The sequence below is a fragment of the Sphaerodactylus townsendi genome, linkage group LG04, assembly GCF_021028975.2.
Source record: "Sphaerodactylus townsendi isolate TG3544 linkage group LG04, MPM_Stown_v2.3, whole genome shotgun sequence".
NCBI lineage: Eukaryota > Metazoa > Chordata > Lepidosauria > Squamata > Sphaerodactylidae > Sphaerodactylus > Sphaerodactylus townsendi.
In genome coordinates, this window is record NC_059428.1 from 2,155,030 (window position 1) to 2,170,478 (window position 15,449).

General features: G+C 51.4%; 1 protein-coding gene across 1 annotated transcript in view; it reads left to right on the plus strand.

Moving 5' to 3' along the window:
- Positions 1–13,502, plus strand: part of XRRA1 (X-ray radiation resistance associated 1) — a 50,137-nt gene extending 36,635 nt beyond the window's left edge. Inside the window, exons 13-18 of the mRNA XM_048492966.1 lie at positions 423–541; positions 742–2,373; positions 5,643–5,808; positions 9,116–9,231; positions 10,932–11,037; positions 13,210–13,502. Coding sequence (XP_048348923.1) covers positions 423–541; positions 742–2,373; positions 5,643–5,808; positions 9,116–9,231; positions 10,932–11,037; positions 13,210–13,445 — 2,375 coding nt within the window. The 3' untranslated portion in view covers positions 13,446–13,502. The remainder of the gene's footprint in view (positions 1–422; positions 542–741; positions 2,374–5,642; positions 5,809–9,115; positions 9,232–10,931; positions 11,038–13,209) is intronic.
- Positions 13,503–15,449: the final 1,947 nt, after the last annotated feature.

The following is a 15,449-nucleotide window of genomic DNA, read 5'->3' on the forward strand; positions in this document are numbered from 1 at the left end:
AGGCAGCCATAGAGCAGGATTGTCCAGGCTGCAATGTTTTGTGCTCTGTTTCTGCAGAGACGGGAAGATCTTGGTAAGAAGAGTTAGGATTTCTATCCCCCCTTTCTCTCCTGCGGGAAACTCAAAGGGGCTGACAATCTCCTTGCCCTTCCCCCCTCACAACAAACACCCTGTGAGGTGGGTGGAGCTGAGAGAGCTCCGAGAAGCTGTGACTAGCCCAAGGTCACCCAGTTGGCGCGTGTGGGAGTGCCCAGGCTAATCTGAATTCCCCAGATAAGCCTCCACAGCTCAGGCCGCAGAGCGGGGAATCAAACCCGGTTCCTCCAGATTAGATATACGAGCTCTTAACCTCCTATGCCACTGCTGCTCCCTACATTTGTAGGCTCATGTTCCGGTCTGAATCTTTCCTTTCACCCGTACAGGAGACCCGCCGTTACTGACCAGTTTCCTTGAGGGCAGGCTTGGGATTAAACTCGTGAGGAAGAAAATATCCAAACTGGAGAAGCCGCGGATCTTCATTCCTGTCAAAGCAAACAGGAAGGTATGAACCCAGGGAGAGTCTGAAGGAGCCAGCGGCAGAAAGAGCCACCTGCTCTTAACAACTGCACCACGCTGGCTCTTAAGCGCGGCTGATAGAGAAAATGGGGGAAAGAAAAGGTTTCAAGGAGGTCCAGTGTTGCCGGTCGCTCCACAAGGGCCCCGATTGCAGGCTGCCTGACACCAGCTTCGCGTCTGTTTCAGGTGAAATCGCCGTTGCCTAAAGTCCAAAAGCACGCTCCAATGTTGGAAGCCCCTTCAGAGAGCGCCTTCTGGGAACTGTGGACCGAGACGGAGCCAGACCTTGGTGTGGAAGCAAACCTGAACAACTCTGAACCTCTCCCATCAATCGGCCAACGTTCAGCCGAGGAGTCGGACTCCGAGACCGAAGTGTACCTTTCGTCCATTTTCCCTTCTCAGGTCGAGACCTCATCCGATCACTTCAGCGAGTCACTGCACGAAGTCCCAACCCTGCTGGCCGACATCCTGATGGCATCCCTGCCACCTCGCCGATCATCTCTGAGCGGACAGAGTCAATCGGGTATCGCCGCACCTTCGGCTGAGCCCGGGTCTCTTACGCCAACGCAAGAAGGGACTTGGTCTGGAAAGAACGCTCCAACCAGGACGCCTTCGACAAAATGGGGATTGCCAGAACTTAATGTACTTCCCAGCTCTTCCGGACAAGAAGCAAACCTGCCCGGAGTTTTCCTGCCGTCTGAGCTTCCCGCAGCAGAGGAGCATCTACCTCAAGTTCTTCAGCTCGTCAGTTCCGCTCTGGGTCAAACCGCCTCGCCTCATTCGCCCTCGGAACAGCAAACTCTTTTGGCACCTGAACCACCAACTGGATCTCCGACAGGAGAACGGGATTTGGCCGAGTCTCTTCCACCAATCCGACGGACTTCGGTAGCACAGGATCGGCCCGAGACGTCTCCGCCAGCTGGATCGCTGGGCTCTCGCAGCTCTCGCGATCAAGGACTGAATTTGTCAGAAAACATCCTTCCGGGAAGATCGCCGGAGACGAATCTATCTAGACTTGGTTTGCCAGCTGGTCCTCCTTTAGAGAAACAGGATCTGTTATATCTAGCTTCTTTGTGCGCCTCACCTTCCCAGCAACAGGGTTTGTTACGGACTGTTTCACGGGGTATCTGGGGGGGCGTTCCTCCAACTAATTCTCCCCCCTTTGAGCCAGATCAGTTAGGACCTACTCTGGACAGGCTGCAGCCACAAACTCAGGATCTGTCAGAGCCCACGTCTCTCCCTAGATCACCCTCGGAGGACCAAGATCCGTCGCAGCCTCGCTGTTTGGTCGCGACGCCTTCCGCAATGCAAGATCCGCTGCGATCTTTGCCACCAGCCAGCTCTTCTTTCCAAGGCCAGGTTCTTCCAGAGCCCGTTCCACCAACCAGATCTCCTGCAAGGGAACCAGATTCGGCCGAGCCCCTTCTACCTGCAGGTGAACAGCTACGGCCAGAGCCCTCGCCCCCTCTGGCACAACGAGATCGGGCGTTCTCTGTCCCACCTGTGATTCTAATATCCCGAGAATCAAGTCGGTCAGAAGGCGAACCGTCGATCCAACCGTCTGCTATGCAACAGCAGCCTCCCAAGTCTGTCCGGGAGATCCACCCACTTCCTTCGGCTCGGAGCTTGGTGGGGGGTGTCTCCGGGGGCCAAACCCTTCCAGAAAAACAGGCCGGGTTGGAGTTTACCTCCCTGGCCTCGCTCTCTTCCAAAGACTTTCAGCTGTTGTATCAACGCGGGACGTCACTCTCCTCCTCGGACAAACAGAGTTTCAGTGATGATCTGATCGCAGAGCACATAACCTTCTTCATGACTCAGGTGGGGGAGCTGCGAGGGGGTCTGCCTCATACGTTTTGATCCTGCCCAGAGGCGGAACCGGGGGAAATGGCGCCTGGGGCAACCCCTGCTCCGGGTGCCTCCACACCCCCCCGTGTCCTACTTACCTTATCTGGCAGTGATGGCCCTGGGCAGCCTGGTAGTGCCGAGCCGAGGGGTGCCTGGCAGCGGCCCAGCCAACCTGCTCCTTCAGCCGACAGAGGCTCCACCAGTTGAAGGAGCAGCCGGGCTGGGCTGGGCTGGCTGGGGCCGCCCCCTACACGGGGGAAGAGGTGTGGGGAGCGATTTTATGCCCCTGTGATCAAATGGTGGCCACGCAAGAACCTATGACTTTATATGTCCCCGTGGGCCCTATGCCTGATCCCACCCTGCTTCCAAGAAGGTTGATTCCGCACTTGGGTTATCGACCTAAGTTCGAGCTGCGTTCGACCTAAGTGCTCCGCACAGCCACTGGGATCGACGTGGTTTTGTACCAGCTTCGCCCCGTGTAATGGTCAAATTTCCGACTCCAGTTGGGAACGACTACTTTTTCAGGGAACCACGCTCGAACTCAGCTCGATTCCAGTAAAATGCGGAATCTCTGGTGCCAGGAGTCCCCCATTCAGCCAATCACAGCTGAGTGTTTCGGGCATGCGTGCAGCTGGCCAATAAAAAACGCCACCTTCGTCCCTCCATTCCTGTGGCAGTTTTTTTTTAATAACATGTGTGGGGGTAGACGGAACATGGCCGTGGAACAGTAGCCAATCGGAACGGAGCGGCGAAGAGGCACAGGATGACTCCGCCCTCCAAGCTGGGATCAATCTGGTTGCAGTGGGGAACAACAATGGCTTCGACCTAGGTCAGTACCCTTCTCAGGGAACTGGGTCGAACCTATTTTACTCGTGTGCGGAATCGCCCGAAGTTCTGGGGGACCGGGATCATTCTCCTCTCCTCCAGTTTATCCTCACAAGAACCCTGTGATGTAGGTTAGGCAGACAGAGAGAGGGAGGGAGGGAGGGAAAAGTTCAGAGTCACACAGTGAACTTCATGTCTGAGCAGGGAGCTGGAACCAGCTCTCTCCAATTCCAGTCCAACGTACTAACCACCAGGCAACACTGTCTGTAATCACTGCACCACACCATTCTAGTAAGAAGATAGAGGTGCTCAAAGTCAGAGCTAGAGGCGCAACTGACTTTATAGGCCCTGCCAGCTAAGGATGAGTTTGGAAGGCGACGCGCTCCCCTCTGAGTCAGTTTGGTGCAGCGGGTACGAGCGCTGGGCCACAAAGATTCAGGTTCAAATCCCCGCAGTGAAGAAATTCACCCGGTGACCTTGAGCTTGCCCCTCTCCCAGCCTTTCAGGAATACCAGGGGTGTAACATGGGGGCAGACAATGGGGGTTGCTGCCAAATCATAGCTGACTTAGGGGGACGCTGTGGGGTTTTGCCCCGGGTGCCTTTTTCCGCCGCCACGCCTCTGTTCTTAACACCTAAACCACTAAACCACACAAGCTCTACTTCGTCCCTCTTTACAATTTGTTAAATAAATAAATAAATAAATAAATAAATAAATAAATAAATAAATAAATAAATTTATAGGCCGCCTCACCCCCGAAGGGCTCGAGGCGGCTCACAACACGGCTGTTTCAAACAGCAGATTAATACAACATAAAAGTTAACCCATTAAAACCCAGCAGCAATTAATAACAATCAATAAATTAAAACAACAAGAGTGTGTAAAACACATATGCGCAGGCGCCTGATCTAAAGGCCAAAAGGGGGGTGGAAGAAGAAGGAGGAAGGGGAGGAGATAGGTAGGGCCCAAGGTGGAATTAGGGCCCAACCAAGGTGGTCCCGACAGGCAGCTTTGATTTCAGTTTCAATGGGGGGCGGTGGAACCACGGCCGGCCCCTCCAAAAACCCGGTGGAATAGCTCTGTCTTACAGGCCCTGCAGAACTTGCCAAGGTTCTGCAGGGCCCGGACAGCGGATGGTAGAACATTCCACCATAATGAGAAAATTAAAGTGCATAATATATGTAAAGAGAGAGAGAGAGAGAGAGAGAGAGAGTGTATATATAAACTACACAAATTTTCACCAACTGTATTGACAAACAGTCATTCACAAGTCCATATGAGACCACACTGTTCAACAGTGTGGTCTCATATGGACTTGTGAATGACTGTTTGTCAATACAGCTGGTGAAAATTTGTGTAGTTCCATTTTGAAACCATATAAAATATGGACATACTAAGAAAATTTTGAAACTCATTAGTTTAAAGTCACATATGGACCTTGTCATTATATCTTGAACGAAATGATGAAATTGCATTTTGATATGATTTATTGACACTGGGATTTTATATATATTATGCACTTTAATTTTCTCATTATAGTAGATTAGAATAGGGTTAGCATTAGTGTAAGTGGATTTACATGTGTGCAATAATAATGAAAAAATAACTTTGAGTAAATGTTGCTTTGAATTATTGTAAATGATGTCTACATGCAAATCCAGGTCAGTGTGCCAATTTTGAATTTTTTAGTTGTTCGGTTCTATTGCATTGTGCTTGGCACACTGTTTCCTATCTTGTGGGCTATCCAGTGGCGTATCTACGTAGGGACAAGGGGTACCCCTTGTCCCCGGGCGCCACTCTTCTGGTCACGTGGGGGGTGCAAAATTGGCCCCCCACGTGACCAGGAAGTCCTACTGCCTCGTCGTTTTCACGTGCCTCAACCTATCCATGTCAGTCGAGGCACGCAAAAACGATGAGGCAGCAGGACTTCCTGCTGCCTCCAAACACCCTCAACCCTGGACTCCCCCCTCCCTTCCTTCCTCCCCTCCCCAGTCAGAAGACACTGCAGGCTGCCAGCTGGGAGCCCAGCCGGCAGGGGGAGGGGAGGTGGGCACCCTAGACATTGCCCATGTCTGTGGTGACATGGGCGGGGTCAAGGTCAGTGGGGGGTGGAGCCTGGGGGCATCAGGTGGCGGTGGGGCAGAGCCTGGGGGGCATCTTGGAGACAATTTGTCTCCGGGCACCATTTACCCATGGTGCGCCTCTGGGGCTATCAGAGCATTCCACCAGGCAGGGGCCAGAGCCGTAAAGTTGTGTAAGTATAAATGCCCCAGGGGAACCCAAGTGGGATGCATGAACAAAAACAAAACACCCTCCTCCTGTGGAATCTGCAGAGCCTCGTCTGGCTCTTGAAACGTCTGCCTTTTCCGCACGGAAGGACATAACGAAAACCTTCCCTTTTTCTGCTGGGGCCCAAAGGAGGAGGCGGCCCCGGATTCTCTCGAGATCCTTCAAGAGGAGGAGATGCCAAGCAAGGAGCCAAGCGCTGAGCTGAAGAAAAAACGCCCACCCGTGCCCAAGAGATACATAGGCTACGAAGAGCTGCTCGACGGCCCCACAGACATGGATTTCATTGACCCACGGGGTGAGTTGATCTTGCCTTGCTAGAGGGCTCGTGGGCAGCATACCGGCCCGCACAAGACTGGGGCCACTGCAAAGTGATTTGGAGGGTACGGGTATCAGGCATTTCGGGTTGGAGCTGGCAGCTATAGTGATGCTTCACAGAATCATAGAGTTGGACGAGACCCCAAGGGCCATCCAGTCCAACCCCCTGCCATGCACGAACGCACAATCAAAGCACTCCAGACAGATGGCCACCCAGCCTCTCTTTGAAAACCTTCAAAGGAGGAGACTCCACCACCCTCCGAGGCAGCACATTCCACTGTCTGGAAGTTCTTCCTGATGTTTAGGTGGAATCTCTTTTCCTGCACCTTGGACCCATGACTCCTGGTCCTGGTCTCTAGAGCAGCAGAAAACAAGCTTGCTCCCTCTTCAACATGACATCCCTTCCAATATCTAAATATGGCTAAATATGGAGCAGCAGTGGCATAGTGGCTAAGAGCAGTGGCTAAGAGCAGGTGCACTCTGATCTGGAGGAACCGGGTTTGATTCCCAGCTCTGCCGCTTGAGTTGTGGAGGCTTATTTGGGGAATTCAGATTAGCCTGGGCACTCCCACACACGCCAGCTGGGTGACCTTGGGCTAGTCACAGCTCTATGGAGCTCTCTCAGCCCCTCCCACCTCACAGGGCGTTTGTTGTGAGGGGGGAAGGGCAAGGAGATTGTAAGCCCCTTTGAGTCTCCTACAGGAGAGAAAGGGGGGATATAAATCCAAACTCTTCTTCTTCTCTTCTATCATGTGCCCCCTTAACCTTCTCTTCTCCAGACTAAACATCCCCAGCTCCCTAAGTCTCTCCTCATTAGGCATGGACACCACAACTCTGACCGTTTTGGTTGCCCTCCTCTGGACCCGTTCCAGCTTGTCAATATCCTTCTTGAATTGCAGTGCCCAGAACTGGACACAGTACTCTAGGTGAGGTCTAACCAATGCCAAATAGAGGGGTACAATTACATCCCTCGATCTAGACCAGTGGTTCTCAACCTTCCTAAGGCCGTGACCCTTTAATACAGTTCCTTATGTTGTGGTGACCCCCAGCCCTAACATTTATCCATTCTACAGATGGAGAACACTGATGCAGAAAGTCTTCGGCGACCCCTGGGAAAGGGTCGTTCGACCCCCAAAGGGGTCGCGACCCACAGGTTGAGAACCGCTGATCTAGACACTCCTATTGACACAGCGCCTGATTCCTGGTGCCAGAGAAGAGCGCCACTGTGAGTGGAACAGGCCCCCAAGACCCAACTTTAGACTTCTGTTACAGGACAAGATGATTCCGAGCCCTTCCGCTCTTTCAAAACATTCTCACTTCGCTGGCTTCCTTGCCTGTTCCTTCCTTTCAGGAGCGGAGAGAGGCACGCGCAGTTGTCCCTCCCTCCCTCTTCTCCTCTCAGCAACCCTGTGAGGTAGAAGACAAGAGTTGGTTTTTATACCCTGCGTTCCTCTACCTTTAAGGAGCCTGGAAACAGCTTGCAAATTAATGTATGTGTCGAAGGTTTTCACGGCCGGAATCACTGGGGTGCTGTGTGGTTTCCGGGCTGTCTGGCCGTGTTCTAGCAGCATTCTCCCCTGACGTTTCGCCTGCAACTGTGGCTGGCATCTTCAGAGGATCTGACGTTGGGAAAGCAAGTGGAGTATATATGCACCTGTTTGAGTGTCCAGGGTGGGTGGAGAAACCTTGTCTGTGAGTAACAAAGAAGACAACCAGGTCAATAGTTGAGGGCATCTGAATAGAAGTATGAGTAACAATGAATATTATTTGAAAACACAGAGGTTCTGGACCACTCTGACAACCACTCCGTCAGACTACACAGAGAAGCCATTGAAATCCACAAGCACATGGACAGTTTCAACAGAAAGGAAGAAACCATGAAAATGAACAGAACTTGGCTGCCAGTGTTGAAAAATACTAGAGTCAAGACAATCAGCTCCACACAAACACAGGACAACTATAGACTATAGCAATCAAAGGGAACAAAGACCAGGATACTTCTATTCAGATCCATTCACCTATTGACCTTGCTATCTTCATTGTTACTCCCAGGCTACAGACTTCTCTGTGACTCACATGCCAGGCTACTCTATTCAGATGGCCTCATCTTTTGACCTCACAGTATATATACTCCACTTGCTTTCCTACTATCAGATCCTCTGAAGATGCCAGCCACAGATGCAGGCGAAACGTCAGGAGAGAATGCTGCTAGAACACGGCCATACAGCCCGGAAACCACACAGCACCCCAGCTTGCCAATTCCTTCCCCACCCCTCCTGACAACAGGGACCTTATGAGGTAGCTGGAGCTGAGAGAGTTCGGAGAGAACTGGGAACTGGCCTAAGATCACCCCAGCAGGCTTCATGTGCAGGAACGGGAAAACAAATCCAGTCCCCCAGAGAAGAGTCTGCCGCACACGTGGAGGAGTGGGGAATCGAACCCGGTTCTCAGATTAGAGTTCATCTGCTCTTAACCACTAGGTTAGGCTGGAAGGGCGGCTGCCTTAACATCATCCAATGGGCTTTGTGGCCGATTGGGGCCTAGTGTCTCGGATTCTGACACTCTGTCTCAGAGGTCTTCAACAGGGTTCAGAGGAGCAATATTGATATAGCAGTAATTATACTGAAAGCCAGCGTGGTGTTGTGGTTAAGAGCAGGTGGATTCTAATCTGGAGAACTGGGTTTGATTCCCCACTCCTCCACCTGAGTGGCAGAGGCATATCTGGTGAACCAGATGTGTTTCCTCACTCCTACATTCCTGCTGGGTGACCTTGGGCTAGTCACAGTTCTCTTGGAACTCTCTCAGCCCCACCTGCCTCGCAAGGCGTCTGTTGTGGGGAGAGGCTTGTAAGCCCCTTTGAGTCTCCTTACAGGAGAGAAAAGTGAAGTATAAATCCTCCTCCTCCTCCTCTTCCTCTTCTTAAGGGCTTTAGCAGAGCCAGCAATCTTGCGCCTACTGGGAGTGATAAAATCTGTGACTTTAAGAATGAGTTGATGGGTGGAGTTAAGAGAACCAGGAAAAACAGCTAGAACTGAGACCCAGGAGAGTCCAGCAGGCAAGCTGTGCAGCGGTGGGGTGCCTCCTCACATGTAAACGGAGAAACGCGAGGAGACCCCACTACAACCCGCTGCGCAGCGAAGAGCCTGGGGGTGAGCATTCCGTGCATAATGGGCCTTACTTTGACTTCTGCTTTAGAACAATGTAGCTACCTGTAAATTCCTGAAATGGCACCGTGCTATTTGCATCGAGAAACCTCACGCAGGCTCACACTTTCTGCGTTTGTGTAGGAATGCGGCAGAACGTCACGGCTCTGGAGTGGGCCCTCCAGCATCCTCTGGTGTACCGTGAACCGAGAGCCAGGCTGGATAGTTTTCAGAAGCCGTACGTTCCCCTGGAGAAGAAGGTCAGTACTTTCGGGCGGGAGGCCGAATCTTCGGGCGATTGCCGTTCAAAGTTCGCGGGGTGCTTGGAGGGACCACACCCCCTCAGCCATAAGAACATAAGAACTAGCCTGCTGGATCAGACCAGAGTCCATCTAGTCCAGCTCTCTGCTACTCGCAGTGGCCCACCAGGTGCCTTTGGGAGCTCATGTGCAGGATGTGAAAGCAATGGCCTTCTGCGGCTGCTGCTCCTGAGCACCTGGTCTGCTAAGGCATTTGCAATCTCAGATCAAAGAGGATCAAGATTGGGAGCCATAGATCGACTTCTCCATAAATCTGTCCAAGCCCCTTTTAAAGCTATCCAGGTTAATGGCCATCACCACCTCCTGTGGCAGCATATTCCAAACACCAATCCTACGTTGCGGGAAGAAGTGTTTCCTTTTATTAGTCCTAATTCTTCCCCCCAGCATTTTCAATGAATGCCCCCGGGTTCTAGTATTGTGAGAAAGAGAAAAATTTCTCTCTGTCAACATTTTCTACCCCATGCATAATTTTATAGACTTCAATCCTATCCCCCCTCAGATGTCTCCTCTCCAAACTAAAGAGTCCCAAACGCTGCAGCCTCTCCTCATAAGGAAGGTGCTCCAGTCCCTCAATCATCCTCGTTGCCCTTCTCTGCACTTTTTCTATCTCTTCGATATCCTTTTTGAGATGTGGCGACCAGAACTGAACACAGCACTCCAAGTGCAGTCGCACCACGGCTTTATATAAGGGCATGACAATCTTTGCAGTTTTATTCTCAATTCCTTTCCTAATTATCCCCAGCATAGTTTGCCTTTTTCACAGCTGCCATGCATTGAGTTGACATTCCCATGGAACTATCAACTAAGACGCCCAAATCCCTTTCTTGGTCTGTGACTGATAGCACTGACCCCTGTAGCGTGTATGTGAAGCAACAGCCTTCTGCGGCTGTTGCTCCCGAGCAACGGGACTGTTAAGGCATTTGCAATCTGAGAACAAGGAGGATCAAGATTGGGAGCCAGAGATCGACTTCTCCTCCATAAATCTGTCCAAGCCCCAAGCTATCCAGGTTAGTGGCCAAGCTATCCAGGTTAGCCCTCACGTTCCCCACCTGTGAACAGAAACCCCGCTCTCTAGAGATGAAAAGCAAACCTCCTGGGATTGGCGCAAAGATGATACACCGTTTGGTGAAACGTAACTGCTAGATCGGAATGAAGTCATGTCAAGTGACTTGCATGTCAGATGTCAGGGTCTGCTCGGTTGTGGCACCAACGCTTGGGAACTCCCTCCCCAGGGAGATGTGTCTTTATCAGTATTTTATGCCAGCCGGTGAAGACTTCTTTGTTTCATTTGGCATACCCCCCAGTAAGCGATGGGTCTCCTGCTTGGGTTATGGTGCTGTATGTTTATGTGCTTGTATTAAATTATTTTATAATTTTAATTTTTAAAAAATTGTTCAGATGTTTGCAAGCTTTCACGCTTGCCGTCTGGGGACCCTGATTGGGTGGAGAGGTGGCATACAAACGTATTGCCCTCTTAAGCCCCTCCGTTCTTTGGAGGGGAATCGTCTGCTGATCCCTGGCCCCAAGGGTTATAAATGGAATGAATGAATGAATGAATGAATGAATGAATGAATGAATGAATAAAAGCCAACTGCAGTTTGCGCATGAGCCGATCCCTTTCGTTTGCTTATCTCGGGCAGGTCTTGAGGATCCCGGTTCCGCCCGTTCAGAAGACCAAAGCACAGAAACTGGAAGAACTTCTGCTGAGCATGCGGACTCCCACAAACATCGTCGAGGTCCCAGTAGGTATGTCCCCTCCAGGCCAAACCCGGCCTGTGGCTGGCCGAAGGTGGATTCTTGAGGCTGGAGCAGGGGGCTGCAACCTGCGGCTCTCCAGATGTTAATGAACTACAATTCCCACCAGCCTCTGCCAGCATGGCCAATTGGAGTGATCAGCAGAGTCGTTGGAGATGAAGAGCTTGGATTTTTACCCCCCCCCCCCATTTCTCTCCTGTAAAGAGACTCAAGGTGGCTGACAAGCTCCTTTCCCTTCCTCTCCCCAGAAGACACCTTGTAAGGCAGGTGGGGCTGAGAGAGTTCCCAAGAACTGTGACTAGCCCAAGGTCACCCAGCAGGCTTCACTTGGAGGAGTAGGGAGGGCATCCCTCCCTCTTATGGAATAAACTGAGGCAAAGGGGTACATGAGCTACAATTGACATACCAGTAGCTGGAATTATGGGACTATTATCCCAAGTTTGGGCAGTAGGGCAGTGAGTGATGGGGTGCCCATTTTTTGTCCATTTTATAAGCTCCGGCATTTGTGAAGTGTAGAGAGCCAACGTGGACTCTAATCCGGAGAACCGGGTTCAGTTCCCCACTTCTCCACCTGAGCAGCCGACTCTTATCTGGCGAACTGGATTTGTTTCCCCGCTCCTCTACATGAAGCCTGCTTGGCGACTTTGGGCCAGTCCCAGTTCTCTCCGGATTCTCTCAGCCCCACCTGCCTCCCAAGGTGTCTGTTGTGGGGAGGGGAAGGGAAAGGAGCTTGTAAGCCGCTTTGAGACTCCTTTCAAGAGAAAATGGCGGGGTATACATCCAAATTCCTCTTCTCCTTGTTGAACGGTTTATTTTTATCTTTTTACTACACTATATTGTATATCTTATTATGAATCACAGTATTGATGAGATTGATATGATCTGCACTAAGTGAGCCTGGCCTTTGACTGGGATAGGGCAGGTAGGAATCAAAATAAAGAATGCACTTTGGCCCAGTTTCTTCAAGCTGCCGTGGGTCAGCTAAAACTTCCCGTGGGGGAAGAGGGGGACCGCAGGTGTGCCCCTTACTGAGAAAGTCCACCAAGCTGATAATTGTGCTGCATTCAGAGAGAGCAAATCTTACAATTGCAAAACAGTCATGCCAGGAGGCCCCGAATTAAAACCAACAACAATAACACCTCCCTCCCTCTGAAAAGTTTTGGCTGGAGGAGTCTTGCCTTAAGCACCGAGAGAGGGTGATGGGTACTTTTAAAGAAGGGTTAACAACCGTCGATTACTCAACTCTTAAATTTGAGAGCGTGTGGATACAAATCAGCCGTTTGCATACGTCAGGGGTTTTCAAACAATGGTCCTCCAGATGTTCTTAGACTACAATTCCCATGAGTCCTACCACTTGGCCATGCTGGCAGGGGCTGATGGGAATGGTAGTCCATGAACATCTGGAGGGCCATAGTTTGAAGACCCCTGGCATACGTGGTAACGATGTGTCAGTCTTCCATCTTACCTGTGGGCCCACGGGGCCAGCGACGTGCTTTTAGAAAGTGGACGAATCCAGATCAGCCATTCTCAACCAGGGTTCCGTGGTACCCTGGGGTGCCGTGAGCATGTCCCAGGGGTACCGCGGCAACACTACCGGCCCCCCCATGTTTGCGGTGTCTCCCATTGGCGCCAGCAAGGACATGGAGCTGGCCCAGGGGGCAGGGCCTGCCACAAGGTCAGCAGCCACCCCCAGTGCTTCCCTTCACCCTGGAGGGGAAGGTGGGGGGTGTGACAAGCAGGGGCAGTGGGAGGGGAAGGTGGAGGGTAGCGGCAGGGGTACCGTGAGATATGAAGAGGGAGGTCAAGGGTACCCTGACCTTGAAGTTTGGGAAGCACTAGTCCAGATGAAGCTTTGCCCAGCATTTCTGATTGGACTTGACTGAGCAGATTTTTTAAAATGTTGTTTTGACAAAAACTGCCTCCTGACCGAAGCTGCAGCTGCCATTTTGTGACTGGCTCCGCCCCCTGCGACCGCCATTTTGAGGCTGCGCCCGTTACGCCGAGTCAGAACTGCAGAGGTGCCCAAGGGCTCGAAAAAAAGCTAGGCGCCCCGGCCCATTCGCTTAGGTCGTACCCCTTATCCAGACCACCGAGTGGTGGTCTGGCATTCACGCCGCCTCTGCGACGGCCAGCGTGGTCAGCCGACGATTCTGTTCTTTGCAGTGTGTGTCTTGCGGAGGAAGAAGGCCAACTGGCGGGAATATCGGGAGGCCTTAGCGCTGCTGAAGGATTTCCGAAAGAAGTATAAAGCGGCGGAGGTGGCCTCAGCCGAGGGCAGACCGGTACCACGAAAGCAAAGAATAGCCCAGAGGCCCAATAGCCTGACGGGGATCAAAGTGAGTGGGACGTGCGTAACAGTCCCGCCAGCTCCAGACACCAAAGCTGACAAAGGGCTGTGACCTCTCGTGTTGGATCTCTCCTTCCCACCTCTGCTTGGGGGGGGGGGGGGGGGGGGGGGGGACGGCTCGAAGAACCACCTTTTCAAAGAGGCAAAGCCCTACTTTCTGTGGACTCTGAGACCGTCCCCATCCTGAAAAGATGAAGCCGCACTGCGTGGCCTTGCCTTCCGCACCTCTCTGAAACGGCTCCAGATCTTACCACATTTGGCGCTTGCAGGAGTTGCCTGGTGGTGCAGGGGGAATGGCTTACTGGTTTGGGAAAGGCAGCAGAAGCCAGAAGCGTGCCCCAAAACCCCGTCTCAGAGCAGAAATTCCACCTCCGCCGTCATCCTTCAAGGTCAGGCAGTGACCACCCAACACCAAATAAACAGCTACAGGAGAGATCGGTTTCCGCTTTCATGCTGCAGCCCTGACCCATAGGAACCCTAAAGCATATTTGACAGAAGAATCGCCTCTCTGGGCTCCAGCAGAGGAAATCCCATGCAAAAGCACCCCAAGGGACTTCCGCCCAAAGACCTGTGGTTCGTAAGTGCCTTCTCCGACAACTGTGGGAACTTCCATTCTCAAGGCGTTTCTTAGAAATCGCCTCGTCCTGCCACAGACCAGGAGAGCTCGGGCAAACTCCGGCTCAGGAAACGATCCAATTTGAAAACACGATTATATTTCTTAACTTTGCAATTGCAGGGGTATAGCCTCCTCCCGCCCCGATAGCTTTAGAAAATTAAAGCAATTAAGTCATTTTAGCGGTAAGAGTCTTGTGCAATTAGTATTTGGATTCAGGCGGCCTCGGGGGCATGTCGCGGGGCGGGGTTTTCAGATCTCTTAACTAACACCCACCCGTTTGTGGAAAACATAACCAAGAATCTCATAGATCCTTTAAAGATTAAGCCGGCTTATTCTAGCCCAAACTGTTGTGTGCCAGAGCTCCAGTCACCCATACATTACGCACACGTACTGAAAAATGGTGAACAGCAGGATTAAAAGGCTAGGAGATGTTGTAATGCGGGCAGAAAAGTTTTTACAGTAGTTAAGTGTTTGGGCTTCTACTTTCTGCCGTAGCAGCAGTTTGCAAGTTTCGGAGCACTGTAGACAGAGGTCTCAAAAGAAGGACAAGCAGGAGGGGCCGGGGAGCGTAAAGGGTTTCGTCCAGAGGTGGGATCAAGCAGGTTCTTGCCAGTTCCCGAGAGTGGGTTACTAATTATTTGTGTGTGCCGAGAGGGGGTTACTAATTGGGTCCGCTTTTCCGTTAGAAATCCCATTAGGTCCAAAAATCACAAAGTCCTGTTGTTTCCTACGTGGCTGGTTAGCGAAGGTCGAAAACGGGATAATTCCCCCCGTTGGACTGTTTTAAAAACATGTTTTAGAAAGATGGTCAAGTTCCTTGTTTAAGGAAAGTCCCCTTCTTTTGATTTCTAGAAACAAAATTAAGTATTTGAAAGTATCGAGTATTTGACAGGCAGTCAATTAGAGAAGTAGTTGTTTCTGCTGGCAGTAGACGATAGGACTTGCTATAATGAGTTTAAATTATGGACAGAAAGACACCAGGTGGAAATTAGGACCTTTTTTTTTACAGTAAGAGTTTTTTACAGTAACAAAAGAACATAAGAACTAGCCTGCTGGATCAGACCAGAGTCCATCTACTCCAGCATTCTGCTACTCGCAGTGGCCCACCAGTTGCCTTTGGGAGCTCACCTGCAGGAGGTGAGAGCAATGGCCTTCTGCTGCTGCTGCTCCTGAGCACCTGGTCTACTAAGGCATTTGCAACCTCAGATCAAGGAGGATCAAGATTGGTAGCCATAGAGCAACTTCTCCTCCATAAATGTGTCCAAGCCCTTTTTAAAGCTATCCAGGTTAGTGGCCATCACCACCTCCTGTGGCAGCATATTCCAAACACCAATCCCACGTTGCAAGGAAGAAGTGTTTCCTTTTGTTAGTCCTAATTCTTCCCCCCAGCATTTTCAATGAATGCCCCCTGGTTCTAGTATTGTGAGAAAGAGAGAGAAA